The sequence below is a fragment of the Stegostoma tigrinum genome, chromosome 3 (genome assembly GCF_030684315.1).
Source record: "Stegostoma tigrinum isolate sSteTig4 chromosome 3, sSteTig4.hap1, whole genome shotgun sequence".
In the NCBI taxonomy this organism is placed as follows: domain Eukaryota; kingdom Metazoa; phylum Chordata; class Chondrichthyes; order Orectolobiformes; family Stegostomatidae; genus Stegostoma; species Stegostoma tigrinum.
Window position 1 is genome coordinate 80,824,413 of NC_081356.1, and position 14,519 is coordinate 80,838,931.

Below are 14,519 nucleotides of genomic sequence, written 5' to 3' on the forward strand. Positions count from 1 at the left end.
TATCTTGTCAGAATGCCCCACGAATAGATCAGTCTTCATCTAGAGTTGGCAGCCCTACTTTGGGTACAAACAATGAGACAGTAAATTGAACATTTAAACAGTGAATCATCCATCAAATCCACAAATCTGACCCATTCCAAACAAGAGATAGTTTGGAGTCGAAAATCTGTTTCTCTCTCCACAGTTGGCAAGTTATAGAGTGATAGAGTCATACAGCACAGAAACAGATCTTTCAGTCCATCCAGGCTACACCAAACATAATCCCAAGCGAAACCAGTCCCACCTGCCTGCTCCTGGTCTGTATCTCTCCAACCCTTTCCTACTTATGCACTTATCCAAATGTCTTTTAAATGCTGTAATTGCACCCACATCCATCACTTCCTCTGGAAATTCATTCCACACACAAACCAACCTCTAAAAAAAAAAATTGCCCCCATGTCTTTTTTTAAATCTCTCTCCTCTCACCTTAAAAATATGCCATCTAGACTTGAAATCCCCCATCCTAGAAAAAAAGACAACTACCATGAACTGTTTTTCAAACACAATATCTGAATATACATTTCCTGCATCTGCACTTTAATTTGAAAAATCAGGGTTTTCAGGTCTACAGCATCAAATTAAAACTCTCTATATTTAACTTAGTTAGTAAACTCTAGGCCTTCAAATATGAAAGAAAGCTTGCATTTCACTTCCAGATTTGAAGCATTTCACAGCATCACAAGGTAAGTTTTTTGACTCCAACACACAAGTTTTGCGATTGGTTGTATAACTTCTTAGCCACAAGGGCTAAACATAAACCAGTATGAAGTACCATTTGGAGAAGGTGGTGATGTTCACAGCAGATGAAAGTAGCCTCACATTCTATCACAGTGGATACCCAGAACGTATGAGCAGTACTACATGCAATTCTGACAAATTAAGCATTCAATACTCCCCTGCACTTGTCCAGTGGCCCCAAAAGGTAGACTCTAATTATTGATTCTGTGCTAAGTAATCCAATCACAACTCACTGCAAGATATTCTCCTGCAAAAAAGTTCTGAAACTGAATTGTGAAAAATGACTAATCATTTTTGTTTTACCTTTTTTGATGTTGCTGATAATTCTTCAATTTTGCAGTCAATAACCATATTTCATCTGTTCAGAAATGGTCCTCTTCCCCCCCACATAGAGAAGACTCAATATCTTGCAAAATGAGATACTGGGCCCAATTTTAACTCTTTGGAAACAGGCGGCTTTTTTGAACGAACTAAAATTAAGCCCTTCTATCTCTTGAGCAGCTCACTGACAGAACTGAAGTACAACCAATAATGGATAATTTATTTGAGGCTGTTGTTTGCCTACAACTTCATGAAAAATTGAATGCTTAATCAGGCGTTTGCCAACTGAATTCTAATTAACTGTTACTTAGAGTTAGCCTCTAGAGGTAGATCCCGACCCAACAACCAGTTTGCCATTTTTGTTATTTTTCTCCCCAATTTCCTACAAGTTTAAAATTTTTTAATGCATAAAATATTTTTCCTGTTCATCTAAAAGCAATTTATAACAAATTCAAATTAATAGAATTTTATCAACCAATGAACTTAACATTTTCTTGTGATGTCACTTTGATTTGAGCTTGGGCCCCAAACCTGGGCCTCAATTTATCCTGTTAAAAAGAACTTACAAACCATGAATGAAAACAAAAGCAATGAGCACCTCCTCCACTCTGTGCTGAATTCCCAGTGCTCCAATTTCCCAGAAACACTCAAACATACTCAGACTGTGCTTCACTCCAGTTGTGCTCTCTCCCAACTACTTGTGCAAAGATTACTGATCTGTCACGAAGTAAAAGATTCATTTAATCCCAGTCAATGTTTCTGGCCCACCAAACAAATCTCGAACCATGTCAGTGTTTTACCTTTAATGACGTGATTTAACTTTGCCCACTAACCTCTTATGGGGCACCTGATCGAAAACCTTCTTGAAATTCAACATATCTACTGGTTCTCCCTTACCCGTATACCAGTTAGATTCTCAAAACTGCAATAGATTAGATAAACAATGTTATCATTCCATAAACTGTTGCTGACTTTGTCTAATCCTGCTAATGGATTCCAAGAGTTTGATTAGATTAGATTACCTACAATGTCAAAACAGGCCCAACAGGCCCTTTTGCCCAACAAGTCCACACCGCCCCTTGAAGCATCCCACACCAGACCCATTCCCATCACCTTATAACCCACACACCCCTGAACACTATGGGCAATTTAGCATGGCCAATCCACCCAGACTGCACATCTTTGGACTGGTGGGAGGAAACCCATGCAGACACGGGGAGAATGTGCAAACTCCACACACAGTTGCCAGAGGCTGGAATCAAACCTGGGTCCCTGGCGCTGTGAGGCTGCAGTGCTAACCACTGAGCCACCATGCCGCCCTCTGCTATCATGTCTTTTAGAATAGACTCCAGCATTACACCTATTAGTCCAAGTGGTTTGAAAGTCTCTCATTTTCTTCCCCTCTGTTGTTTTTTTAAACTAGTGAGGTTAGGTTGGCCAACCTGAAATCTACAGGAATGCTCCAGAATCTATGAGTTTCAGAAATGGCCAATGTCTCCAAAACCTCCATGAACACTTCTTTTAGTCCTCTGGCTTGCATATCATCAGGCCCTGAAGTTTCTCAACCTATAAGTCCATTAATTTCTCCAGCACTTTTTTTTTGGAAGAATGGTACCGATTTTCCACAATTCCTCCCTTTCAAAACCCATAGTATTGACACCTCTGGGAAACGGTTTCCTCTTTTATGAGGATAGACAAGGCACTAGTCAGACCACAGCTGGACAACTGTGAACACATTTGATCTCCTTCTCCAAGAAAAGATAAAATGGAATTGGAGGCAGTCCAGAGAAAGTTCACTAGGTTTATTTGGGTATGGATGGATTGTTTGATGATGAGAGGTTAGGCCTGCATTCAATGGAGTTTGAAAGAGTGAGACAAGACCTTATTGAGACACACAAGATTCTTGGGGAGCTGGACAGGATAGGTGGGGCAAGGTCGTTTACCCTTGTGAGAGAGCCAAGTACCAACAGTTGTAATGTGAATAAGTGGTCACCTGTTTAAGACGGAACTGAGGAGAAATTTACTCTGAGGGCAGAGTTTGTGAATTCCTTACTGCAGATGGCTAATGAGGCCATGTCATTAAATATATTGAAGGCCGAGACAAACACTTTTAATTAGCAAGGGAACCAGGGCGCAATCCAATTACATATCAATTTCCCATCAGGGTGGTCTCCGGAATCTCTGCACCTTCCCTCCCGCAACAGCGATAGGGTTTCCCTTATCCTCACCTATCATCCCACCAGCATCCACATCCAAAAGATCATCAGACGCCACTGCCACCACCTTCAGCAAGATGTCACCACCAGACACATACTCCCCTCCCTTGTCCGTCTTCCGCAGGGAGTGTTCCCTCCGGGACACGCTAGTCCATACTTCCGTCACCCGCAACACCACCCCATAGCCCTACGGCACATTCCCCTGTAACCAAAGGTGCAACGCCTGCACATTTAAATCTCCTTCCTCCCCAGAATCCAAGGGTTCAAACATATCTTGCAGGTGAAGTGTTGCTTCACCTGAACTTCCAAGAATCTAGTCTACTGCATTTGCTACCCACAATGTAGTCTCCTCTATGTTGGAGAAGCGAAGCGTAGACTTCGTGACCACTTGTAGAACATCTACGTTGTGCTCGCAAAAAAAAACCAAAAAAAGCTACCTGTTGCCTTCCACTTTAATGCACCACGCTGCTCCCTGGCCAACATCTGTCTCTGGGACAGTTGGAACTGCAGATGCTGGAGAATCTGAGATAATGCAATTTCTGAAGAAGGGTCTAGGCTGAAACATCAGGCTTCCTGCTCCTTTGATGCTGCTTGGCCTGCTGTGCTCGTCCAGCTCCACACTTTGGTATCTCTGTCTCTGGGTTGCTGCAGTGTTCCAGCAAAACCCAGCACAAGCTGGAGGAACAACACCTCGTTTTTCTGGGCTTGATGTAGAGTTCAATCATTTTAGGGCCTAAACTCTCCCATGTCCCAGCTCCCTACCCCACATACCAGGCCTTGTTACCACATAGCCTGCCACTACACACCCCCTGTTGTTAGTGACAAACAGTCCCCATGAACAACTATTCACTCTCCCAGCCTGATAGTTAGCAACTCCTTCGTCTATCCAACTGTCTCCCTCTCTTTCGGCTCTATTCTATCATCTACTCCCTACCCCACCCAACTTCCTATTTTCTGCATATAAATTGATGCTTTCCCAGCCACCATCAGTTCTAAGAAAGGGTCACCAGGCCCGAAACATTAATTCTGATTTTTCCTTCACAGATGCTCCCAGACCTGCTGAGCTTTTCCAGCAACCTAGTTTTTGTTCCTGATCTACAGCATCCACAGTTCTTTCAGTTTTTATCATATCAGACCATGTTCTCACTGAGCTAAATTGCCTACTTTTGTTCCTGTATATTGCGTCATTAAACTTGGACTAAAGAGTTGAATTCCAAGGGTAAAGTGAGTGTGACTGCCTTTGGCAATAAGGTAGCATTTGACTGAATGTCATCAAAAATCAAAGATCTCACTGAATGATGGAGTGGACTTGATTATTCTTATTAGAAAGATGTGATTGGTGGTGAGTTTAACTTAATATTCATCAGATCGCAGGGAAGAGGCATTATTGAGAAGGCAGGGTCTTCATATTGACTTCAGCCAGAATAGGAACAGTTAGCAACACCCTATAGATTGCCACAGTGGGTCTTCCAAACAAGAACAACTGCTGGAATGAAAATACTCATTTTTTTTTAATAAATCAAGGCTTCACAGACAGACCCATGAATGCACCAGTAATCAGGCAAACCACAATGTAGTCTTAATACCTTGAGACTTAACCCAAAGCCTGAACAAGTCCCAGCAGTTACAATTCACAAATACAGTTCATACATGTTTTGCTGCCATCCGCTGGCACAACTGCAGCAGGAGTAACAGTACTGTGAATCAAGAATGCAAATTGGCCAAGGTGATCAGCTGAAATTATTGGGAAAGTGTTAGATTGAAGTTCTCAAGGTCCCTAGTTCAAACTTGGGCTTGAGGGTTCTTGTAGTACAATGATGGTGTCTCTAGCTCTGGACCAGGAAGATCTCGATCCAAATCCTACCTGCCCAGAAGTGAGTCAGAACTGAACAGGTTGGTTTAAAATATCTACAAATTGAGCCAACGTGTATGGACACTTCATTTTTCTGGCCACAAATATATTTTTGCATATACTAAGTCTTCAGTTGATCCTGCTTACCCTTTCCTTCCAGCAATGATATGCTATACTCAGTAGCTGTAAGCCTGAATTCTTCATTCTATCAATATGTATGTTAGGAACTGATCGCTGGGTTCAAGGCATCAAGCAAATGTTATTGGCTTTGTTGGAAAATTTGCAGGAATTTAAAACACACCTACAGTGTGCATCAGATTCTGCAGGCATTTCAAAATGATGATCCCGCAGCCTGATGTCAGCACAAAACTATTATACTTGGGACATAAATCTTATTTTAAATACTTGAGGCTTCAAAGTCAATTTATATGACAACATCGATAGCAGGATTCCACTCTGTTCTGTCCTCTGCTCAGTTCTTGACATCTTGCTGTCTTACACTTCACTTTCAAATTGCTCATACAAACCTTTTATTTTGCTCAGTTAGTATACTGAAGGATAAACAGCAAACTTGGAGGCAAATCAGGGGAAAATAACCTAGACTGATTAGAGATGAGGGAATTGTCTTATGAAGAGGGATTGAGCCTATTTATGCCTATACTCTCCTGAGTTTAGAAGAATTACAGGAGATCTAACTGAGATATCAAAGATATTACAATTGACAAAGTAGACATGGAGACAATGTTTCCTCCTGTGTGACAATGCAGAATGAGAGGTAACAGTTTTAGGATAAGGGGTAGCAGATTTTAAACAGAGATAAAGAGAAATTTCCTCTCTAGAAGTGTCATTAATCTGTGGAATTCACTACCCCAGAGTACAGTAGATGCTGGAACATTGAGTAAATTTGAAGAGACAGATAGATTTTTAACTAGTAATGGGTTGAAGGACTACGGGGCGCAGGCAGGGAAGTGAAATTGAGGCTGACAGGAGATCAACATGATTATATTTAACAGTGGAGTAGACTCAAAGAGCTGCTAAGAGTCTGAATTGTCTTGTAATGAATAAGATTAGGGAAATCAATGGGTGGCTCTAAGATTGGTTTTGGGCAAAGGGGGTTCTGGTTCTAGGGACAATGGCAACAGTCCTAGGTAACGTGTAAGTTGTACCATGAGGATGTCTACTTCTGACACTGGGCATGATATTCCAGCAAACCACATAACTAGGGAAGCACAGCTACTTTTAAATTAAGCAAGGTTAGACGAAAGATTAAAAGCTTTACTTTGCAGCACAGTTGAGGTAGGACAGAAAAATAGTAACATGGGAAATTAAGTTTAGAGAATGGCAGGAAGGGACAGAGGAGGGGAAAAGTCCTAAGAATGCACCAACAGTCAAAACTAGATCTTACAAAGATAACAAAGTCAAGCAAAACTGAAGAGACTGCATCCAAAAGTGCAAAGCACTCACAGCAAAATAAATGAATTAATAGCATGAATTGAAATAAATAAATATGGCCGGATAGCTACTTTGGAAGGATGACAACACTTGGGTCATGAACATGGTGGGGAATCTGACCTTCAAGAAGAATAGGGAGCTCAATAATAGTGGTGAGGTAGCGTTCCAAAGATTTAACTGGTCAGCTGTAAGAGATGATCTTGATTCAGGAGATCAGGAAGAAGAATTAGGAGGAGGAGGAGAAAATCAGGCAAAATAGTTATTTATAGGTCCTCCAAAGTAACCACAAAATTGAACCAAGTATACAAAAATAGATGTCAGGTATTTGTGATAGAGATACTTGCTTACAGCAGCTCGTTCTAGAGCCAACCATACAGCAGGTTAAAAGTGACTTGGAGTTGTGTTTTTGGACAGGATTATTGCATGACCTCAGAGCAAAGGCACCATTGGGTAGCAGCAATCACAATATAATAAAGTGTGAAGCTGGATGAACACAGCAGGCCAAGCAGCATCTCAGGAGCACAAAAGCTGACGTTTCGGGCCTAGACCCTTCATCAAACTGTGTTCATCCAGTTTCACACTTTATTATCTTGGATTCTCCAGCATCTGCAGTTCCCATTATATCTGAAGCAATCACAATAGGATTGGATTTTGCAATCTATTTGAAATGGAGAAGAATGGTAATATTTTATAACTGTCAAACTAAATATAGCCATACTACAAAGGGAAAACAAATCTAAGGTGAGCGTTCACCATCGATGATTAACCAAAGAAGTTAAAGAAAGCAAATTTAAGCAACTACACGAACTACTCAACAAATCAAGGATCATGGAAGGGATTGCTACACTTTTCAAAAGCAGGCTACCAACACCTTGTATAGACGTGCAGTTCACACTGCTGTTTGCTCAACCAGTGGGAGAAGTTTCAGCAGATGTCCGGGAGGTGGGGGGGGAGAGAACACACCCTGTGGACACATTCTTCCTGGTTCTTCCCTCTAAATTTAACACCAAAATTTTATTGTCTGTTTATATCTGTGCAGGGAGAGCCTTGTAAGGGATTTAGTGTTTTAATTGTCTGTAGTTGTTTACTTATAATTAGAATTTGTAATATATCAAAATTTCTGATTAAGTACATAAACATAGTTAATGCTTTCCATCAACCTGGTCAAGACGACAGATGAATTAGGGAATTTGCTTACTTTGATAAAATCTTTTACTTTTTTGATGACTCCGGAAACAGCAGTATTTGATTTCTTGCCAGCTATTCCAGAGAATCCTGGAAGGTAGAAGATAGGAAAGGTTTGGAGGGATATGAGCCAGGAGCAGACAGTTGGGACTAGTTTAGTTTGCAATAGTGTTCAGCATGGACTGGTTGGACTGTAGGGTCTGTTTCCATGCTGTGCAACTATGAGCTGATTGGCACAGAGCAGAGGCTATGCTCAAATGGGTCTTTTTCTTATTGACAAGTTGGGGCGGGTGAGCCCCTCAAATCAAGCAAGATGGCAGCAGGATAAGTTGCTCCATTTGCAGAGCCACTCTGCCCACCAGTTCTTTCTTTCTTTCCTTCTCCGAGCTTTATTGTTTTCTCCGTTCTTCTCTCTCCTTCTACAGAATTCTATTCCCTCCACCGCCTTTTAACTACCAACCTAAGGAGTCAGGAAGGAGCTGGGTTACAACTGCAAGCACATGGCAGGAGCGAATGTAAGAGTTGTGTTTTGCAGCGACGGTGGATCGAGAGCGAGCCACTGCGGCAGCAGTGCAGCACAGGATTCTGGCGAATGCAAGGCGAGGGCTGAAAAGCCTGCAGCGGGACTGCAGCAATTGAAAGTTGGACTCTCTTCAGTTATCTTTTCTTCTTATCTTATTCCAAGTTAACGTGAATGGCACCCTGTATGTATGGCGAAGGTACACCCTTTTCAGTATTTTTACATTAAATACATATGGAAAGAAATTATTCAATTAAGGGTTTGTATTTTTTTTATATCAATTACTTAGATGGGGCAAGCAAAATCTGGAAGTGATAATCATATACATCACACATATCTTTCTTCAATCTCTTTCAAGGCAAACATTTGGTTTAATGAGGTGTTAAAAGATTTGCTTCACCATGTCAGTTCATGGAAAGTGAACACGGAAAAATAGCTATCGCCAGATTCATTTCTATTCAAGTGAGGCCACCAGTCTTGGCATAACAATATAAAAGCATAATGCTTCCATAATTCACTCATTGTCTATTTTGTTTTAGTCAAAACAGCCAGAATACTCCTATTCTTCTCACCTTCCCCATTAAATTACATGGTTAGGTCAGAAGATAACAAACTTTCATTTTTCTCAGAATGTGGATAAATCTAACTATAACACTGAACGAGCAATAAGCGGACATAGGGTCCTCTTGTGGTACAGAGGTAGAGTCCACAGCCTTGGAATGGGGGGCCCCAGGTTCAAGCCCCACCTGCTTCAGAGGTGTGTAACAATGTCTCTAAACAGGCCGATTAATAAAAAAAATGGATCTTGCAACTGAACTTAATTTCCTCAATGTATTATGTAAGCAAAGCAACGAAAAGATCACAATCAGTTTCATCCTTGACCTAGAGTACTGAGTTTTTTCTCAAATCTGCCATTTTTCAAATCAAACATTTTTAAAATTGTCAGGAGAAACAAAAAACTTACAGGACTGTCTTAACCATTAATTCTTGAGACTGTTTAGACCAGATGTAAGTTTGCGATTAAACATGTGTCTGATCTCTGTAACTATGTCATGCCTGATGAGCTCAAAAATACAAATAATATTCAGTTTATATAAACATTCAAGTATTCTTCAATAGCATTAGTACTTACTCTTCATGAGCATTTGGTATTTAACCTATAGGACCATACTTCAACAAATTTATATGTCTGCTAAATATTTGACACACATGTTTATTACAGGCAGTGTATGATATTAACTGTACTCAATCTTGTTTGTTAGTTATAGATGATTGCGGGTTGAGTAGAAAGGAGTCGGCTTGTGGCAATATTGTTTCTTGAAAGGTAATGGAAACAATACTGCATTTTGAAACTTAAGGTGACGAATTGTTCTTCAGCAAATTGTTAATAATCAGTAAAAACGTAACTATCAACACAAAAAACAAAAACTGACTTGCAATGCGATTCCTCTATTCAGCAGAAATATTAACCACTGTCTTTGCATAACCTGGTAAATTAGAGTCAGGTCACCAGAATCTCCCTCTCCCCAAGTGTTTCGTGGAAACATTTTTTCATCAGTCTGAACCTACCTAGCTGTAAAGAATGTCTGACCTTGCTAATTGCACACACACACACACACACACACACACACACACCCTCCAGCCCATTCTAAATTTAGGCTGGTACTCCTCCTACCAGACCACCTGCCCATTCATCAATGTCTTCTTCTATATTGTGCCGACATATTTTTTGGGCAAATGATTCACCCTTGAACACAACCTGAACATTCCTCCTACAAGTACGACATATTTTTGAACTATCACAAGTTCACCACTGTGGAGAACCAACTGTTCGTTTCATCAGCTCATTGATATCTAAGTGCAACTTATTTTGACATCAGTCATTCTACTACCCATTTAATGTAGTCTGCAAATTTAGATCACTTCTTCTGGCGCCCTACAATCAGCTTCCGATTTCCTCTGCTGTGTTCTATGGCATTAGATACCATGGAGCACTAATATCCAAAATGCACTACCTTTATTCGCAAACATACACATGCACTCACACACATTTGCTTGTTCTATGTTTGGCATTTTACAGATGACAATTGGATCTTCCTCCTCCCACTGTAAGTTCATCTCTAGTCTTGGGCAGTTGTCCTGAACCCTGTCATCAGGCAGGCAACACAGCTGTTTGGAGTCTTGCTCATTTTAGAAAACAGGATTAATTGTTCTCAATCAATGTACCATCCACTATTTCTACTACATTCCTTGTGGTTTCAGCTTACTTGAACAGCTTCTTGTATCACTATCATAGTCAGTTTGCTGACCATCCTCAAGTCTATTCTTATCCAAACCAGCTGAAAGAACCTCAACCGTATCAGACAATTGCAGAAGCTGAGACTCCTAACCTCTGTGGACCCTGACCTGATTCACTTTTTGTTGTATCCTCAAGTCTCTGACCACTGACCAGATCAAAAGTTCTATACCAAAGTGATGTGACTGCCTCCTGACAAAGAATCCAGATAACTTTCACCCTTTTTTTTGATGAGTTGCAGTGTCTGCAGTTCAGTATCCAGACTCTGATCTAAAGCTGCTCAAACTTGAAATCTTTACTGCCAATGTTCTTGTCCTAGATCACAATAGTATTCCAGAGCTGTTGCATCTTGCAATCTTGACGTCACCTGGCCCGAAATCCTTAATGAGTGAATTAATTATTTAGTTATATAATTCATTTATGTTGCTTTTTATATATTTTTACCTTCAACAATAATTTGTATACTATGTTAAGTTAAGAATAGAACAGGCCTTAAGTTACCAGATACTCACCAAACATCTAGCTGGTTTCTTTGCAATGAACTAACAATTTAAACTTAGAGTAGGAATTTATTGGCACGTGCACTCTTAAATGTAAAATACAGTGAAAAAAGAAGATTTCTAAGTCGCCCCAACATGGCGCCTGCAACAGTGATAGAAGTCACATGGAAAAAGAAAAATGTAAAATTAAGACAAAGCTCATCACAGTTCAGATAACTTCTGGTCTCAGGGAAAGGAAGGAACAACAGAATACCCTGACTAGGCAACCGGTATGAGTCCGCCACTATGGATCGTGGGAATCCTGGGCCAGAAACCTCTACTCAAGACTGCCACGTTGGGCTGAGACCACCTCTCCTGGATGAGACCACCTGCAGTGCCACCGGAATACCTAAAAGTTGAAGGTATGGCCTCCACAGGGGGACGAGACCTCCATGTCGAGACACCGCCACACTGTGCCAAGACTGACAGTCAAGACTGGGAGAGTCAGCCTGGGACCTGTTCCTTCCTCGTTAGGGGGCCGTGGGCTGGAGTCGAGCAGTGTCTAGCTTGTCCTGGTGTTGCTACCACTGCCACCAGAGGCTTCGTCCTTCACCTGCCACACTCCGGACTTAAAAGAAAGAAAGGAGGAAAAGGCAAAAGAGCTGGAGAAAAGAAGAAAAAAAAAACACAAACAAAAGAGGAAGAGAAAGAAATCTGACAGGATCAGCCCAGCCCAGAACTGCCACCATCTTGGGAGGAAAAAAAAAGGGTCAGAAGGGTAGAAAAGCAATATCCAACCTTACCTTAGAATACCTTTTTACCTGATATGTCCAACTACAGGCTTGAGAACAATAAATACCTGTGATTACAATACAGGAAACGTGTTGTAAACTTTTGAACAATGTCATTGTGCAACTTTAGTTTGGACTATCCTCCCATGAGTACAATAAAGATCTATGAATGGTTACGAAGATAGTAATTTATGTAATGAAAAATTTTGAGCACACAAACAAATCATTTCTAGCCATTATTGTAAAATCACATATCATTTATTTCAAGGGTGTGAGATTAAATGTGTAGGTGCACTTAAGTTTGTATGCATTATTTCCCCTCTCCTCCTGTATTCATTTTAAAGTCGACTTTCTTTGTCTGACCTCAAATTCAAACGAATAGCCAACATCTGAAAGTGAGCGAATATATTCTTTTCAAAGTTGCTCTCTGATCTACTGAATGTTTCCAATAAATTCAGAATTTTTTTCCTGCTTTAAGGTTGATTCTGTAATATAACTTAACCATATCTTAAGAATAGGTATGCGGTCAGAGCACATAGGCACTTTACATTTATCCAATTTTGTTAAGGTGTTTTGCAAGCAATTTGTGGTTCAAAATTAGTCTATAAAGTGAATTCTGATGCCAAGTAGAGAAATGAGATTGATGCAGTTGACAAAAGGAAGGGTTTCAATACACAAGGAAGAAGTCACAAAAGGGGAGGAAATACAGAGAATATGGTCAAATTGTTCTCTTAACCCATCCTGCTAACAGCTCAAGAGTATTTTTGACAATGGCCTGCGAATAAGATGCCCTTCTACCTACTTTTTGGCAATGTTGGTGCAGAGCTTAAGAAAAGCAGAGGGAAGTTACAAAGGAAGTATCAAACGGAAGACATTTTAAAAAAGAAGTTCTTAGCTTGGTTGACAAATTGAGTCATAATCCATGGTGCTTAACAGAAATAAAGTGCATTAAGAATTATACTGTTCTTTTTCAACAGCCTAGCTAATGAATTAGTGATTAAATGTTCGCTATTCCACAGGACGCCCATGAAAGGTGTATTCCTGTAGTTAATCAGTATTCTGTTTTTCACTTGGTATTCACTTTACTATTCACCTTCAATTGGAAAGTCTAATTCATTGGATGTATTTTTCAGACATTGGAATTTAATACCTTCAATTTTGCAATTTATACAATTAGTTCCACAGCTCTTTGGAAGCAAATTTACAATTAATGCAGCTCATCACTTCTCCGTGGCAACATTTATTTTTCAAGCAATAATCTGACAGATCAGTTCATCACATTTACATTTCCCCTTGTAATGTTATTTCTCCTCTATTGCAAATTTATTCAAATATACTGGCTCTCAATAACATGCAATGAACCTAATAGCTTGAAGATATCTAGACAGTCAAATAGAATGCACTTCAGAGTACACGCTGAGTAGATTACCATGAAAAGAATCATGCTAAACTTTTATCTTATCTTTCAACTACTAATTTTAAAAGAACGCCATTGGAAGAGATAAAGTATTCCGTACAAAGACCTACCATTGATGTAATAGATCTTGCATCGTCTTCGTAGGCTAGTACAGGTGGTGGCTCCTTCCCATCATTCTCTTTAACCTTTTGATCCAATAGATCCTTCTGTGCAGAGAGTTTAGCCTCAGAACACTTCATCTGTTGCACATTCTGCCTTAGCTCTTCCAGAGCCTGCTTTTGGCTCAGCAGTAACACAATGCTGTTAGAAAGAAATTCTAAAAATCAATACATTGTATTTGTGCCACCTTAAATGTACAAATACCATAAAAAGCAAGGAAAACAAGAATCTGCTAGAATTCTTTTAAATAAGATATAACTTCTCAACAGAAGAAACACATTTCACTACTGAGGCCTGAAACAAAAATGTCATGAAGTCACTATGGGGCTTTGTTATATTGAGACAAGAACAAGTGGGGCTGTTCTCTTTTGAAAAGCGGAGTATTAATAGAGTTGATCAAAGTTATGAACAACCTTGTTAATGCAAGTAAAGTGGAACTGTAACAGAAGTGTCAGTAACCATAGATCACAGGTTTTAGTTAACTGGAAAAACAACAAGAACAGGTTTTCATTTATATGTTGCAAGCTGTAATGATTTAATACATTACATAGCAGTGAATATGCATTCAACACAATTTCAACACTGAACTGAATAGAAGGATCAAACTTTGCAGAACTATGGCAATAGGGTATGGCACTCATTAGATAACCCTTTCAAAGGGCTGGCACAGGTAAAACTGGCAGGCTGGTCTTCTGTTGACTAAGTTCTAAATCAAGTCTGGGATTTCACTGGCTGCATATGAGCAGGAAGATATCTTCAACTCTCTATCCCACACAGGAAACCCACCACAGTTTCCTAGCTTTGCAATTGTGTCTACATTCTTTTCCCAGCAGAAAGACAACCTACACAGAATTTCTACAGCAGGGTTTCTAAAAATTAAAAGGATTAACTTTAAATAAGTGCCCTATGAGAGATCCAAAGCCTTCAGACCTCTACCCAGTGACCTCTGGTTTATCATTCATTTCTTATTGAATCTTAACTTGACCAAAATTAGCCTCTTTCACTCTGTAAATTACATTTATGGCAAGCTTCATTCACCTGTGTTTGGTGCTCA

At 40.0% G+C, this 14,519-nt stretch overlaps 1 protein-coding gene across 10 annotated transcripts in view; it reads right to left on the bottom strand.

Annotated features, from left to right (window-relative positions):
- fer (fer (fps/fes related) tyrosine kinase) overlaps positions 1–14,519 on the bottom strand; it is a 277,908-nt gene that overhangs the window by 136,431 nt on the left and 126,958 nt on the right. For all 10 annotated transcript variants that reach the window (XR_007247151.2, XR_007247150.2, XM_048526914.2 and 7 more), the window contains exon 9: positions 13,417–13,606. Coding sequence is in view for 8 of the 10 variants with exons in the window: in XM_048526914.2 (XP_048382871.2) it covers positions 13,417–13,606 (190 nt within the window). In the remaining 2 variants the exon portion in view is untranslated. The remainder of the gene's footprint in view (positions 1–13,416; positions 13,607–14,519) is intronic.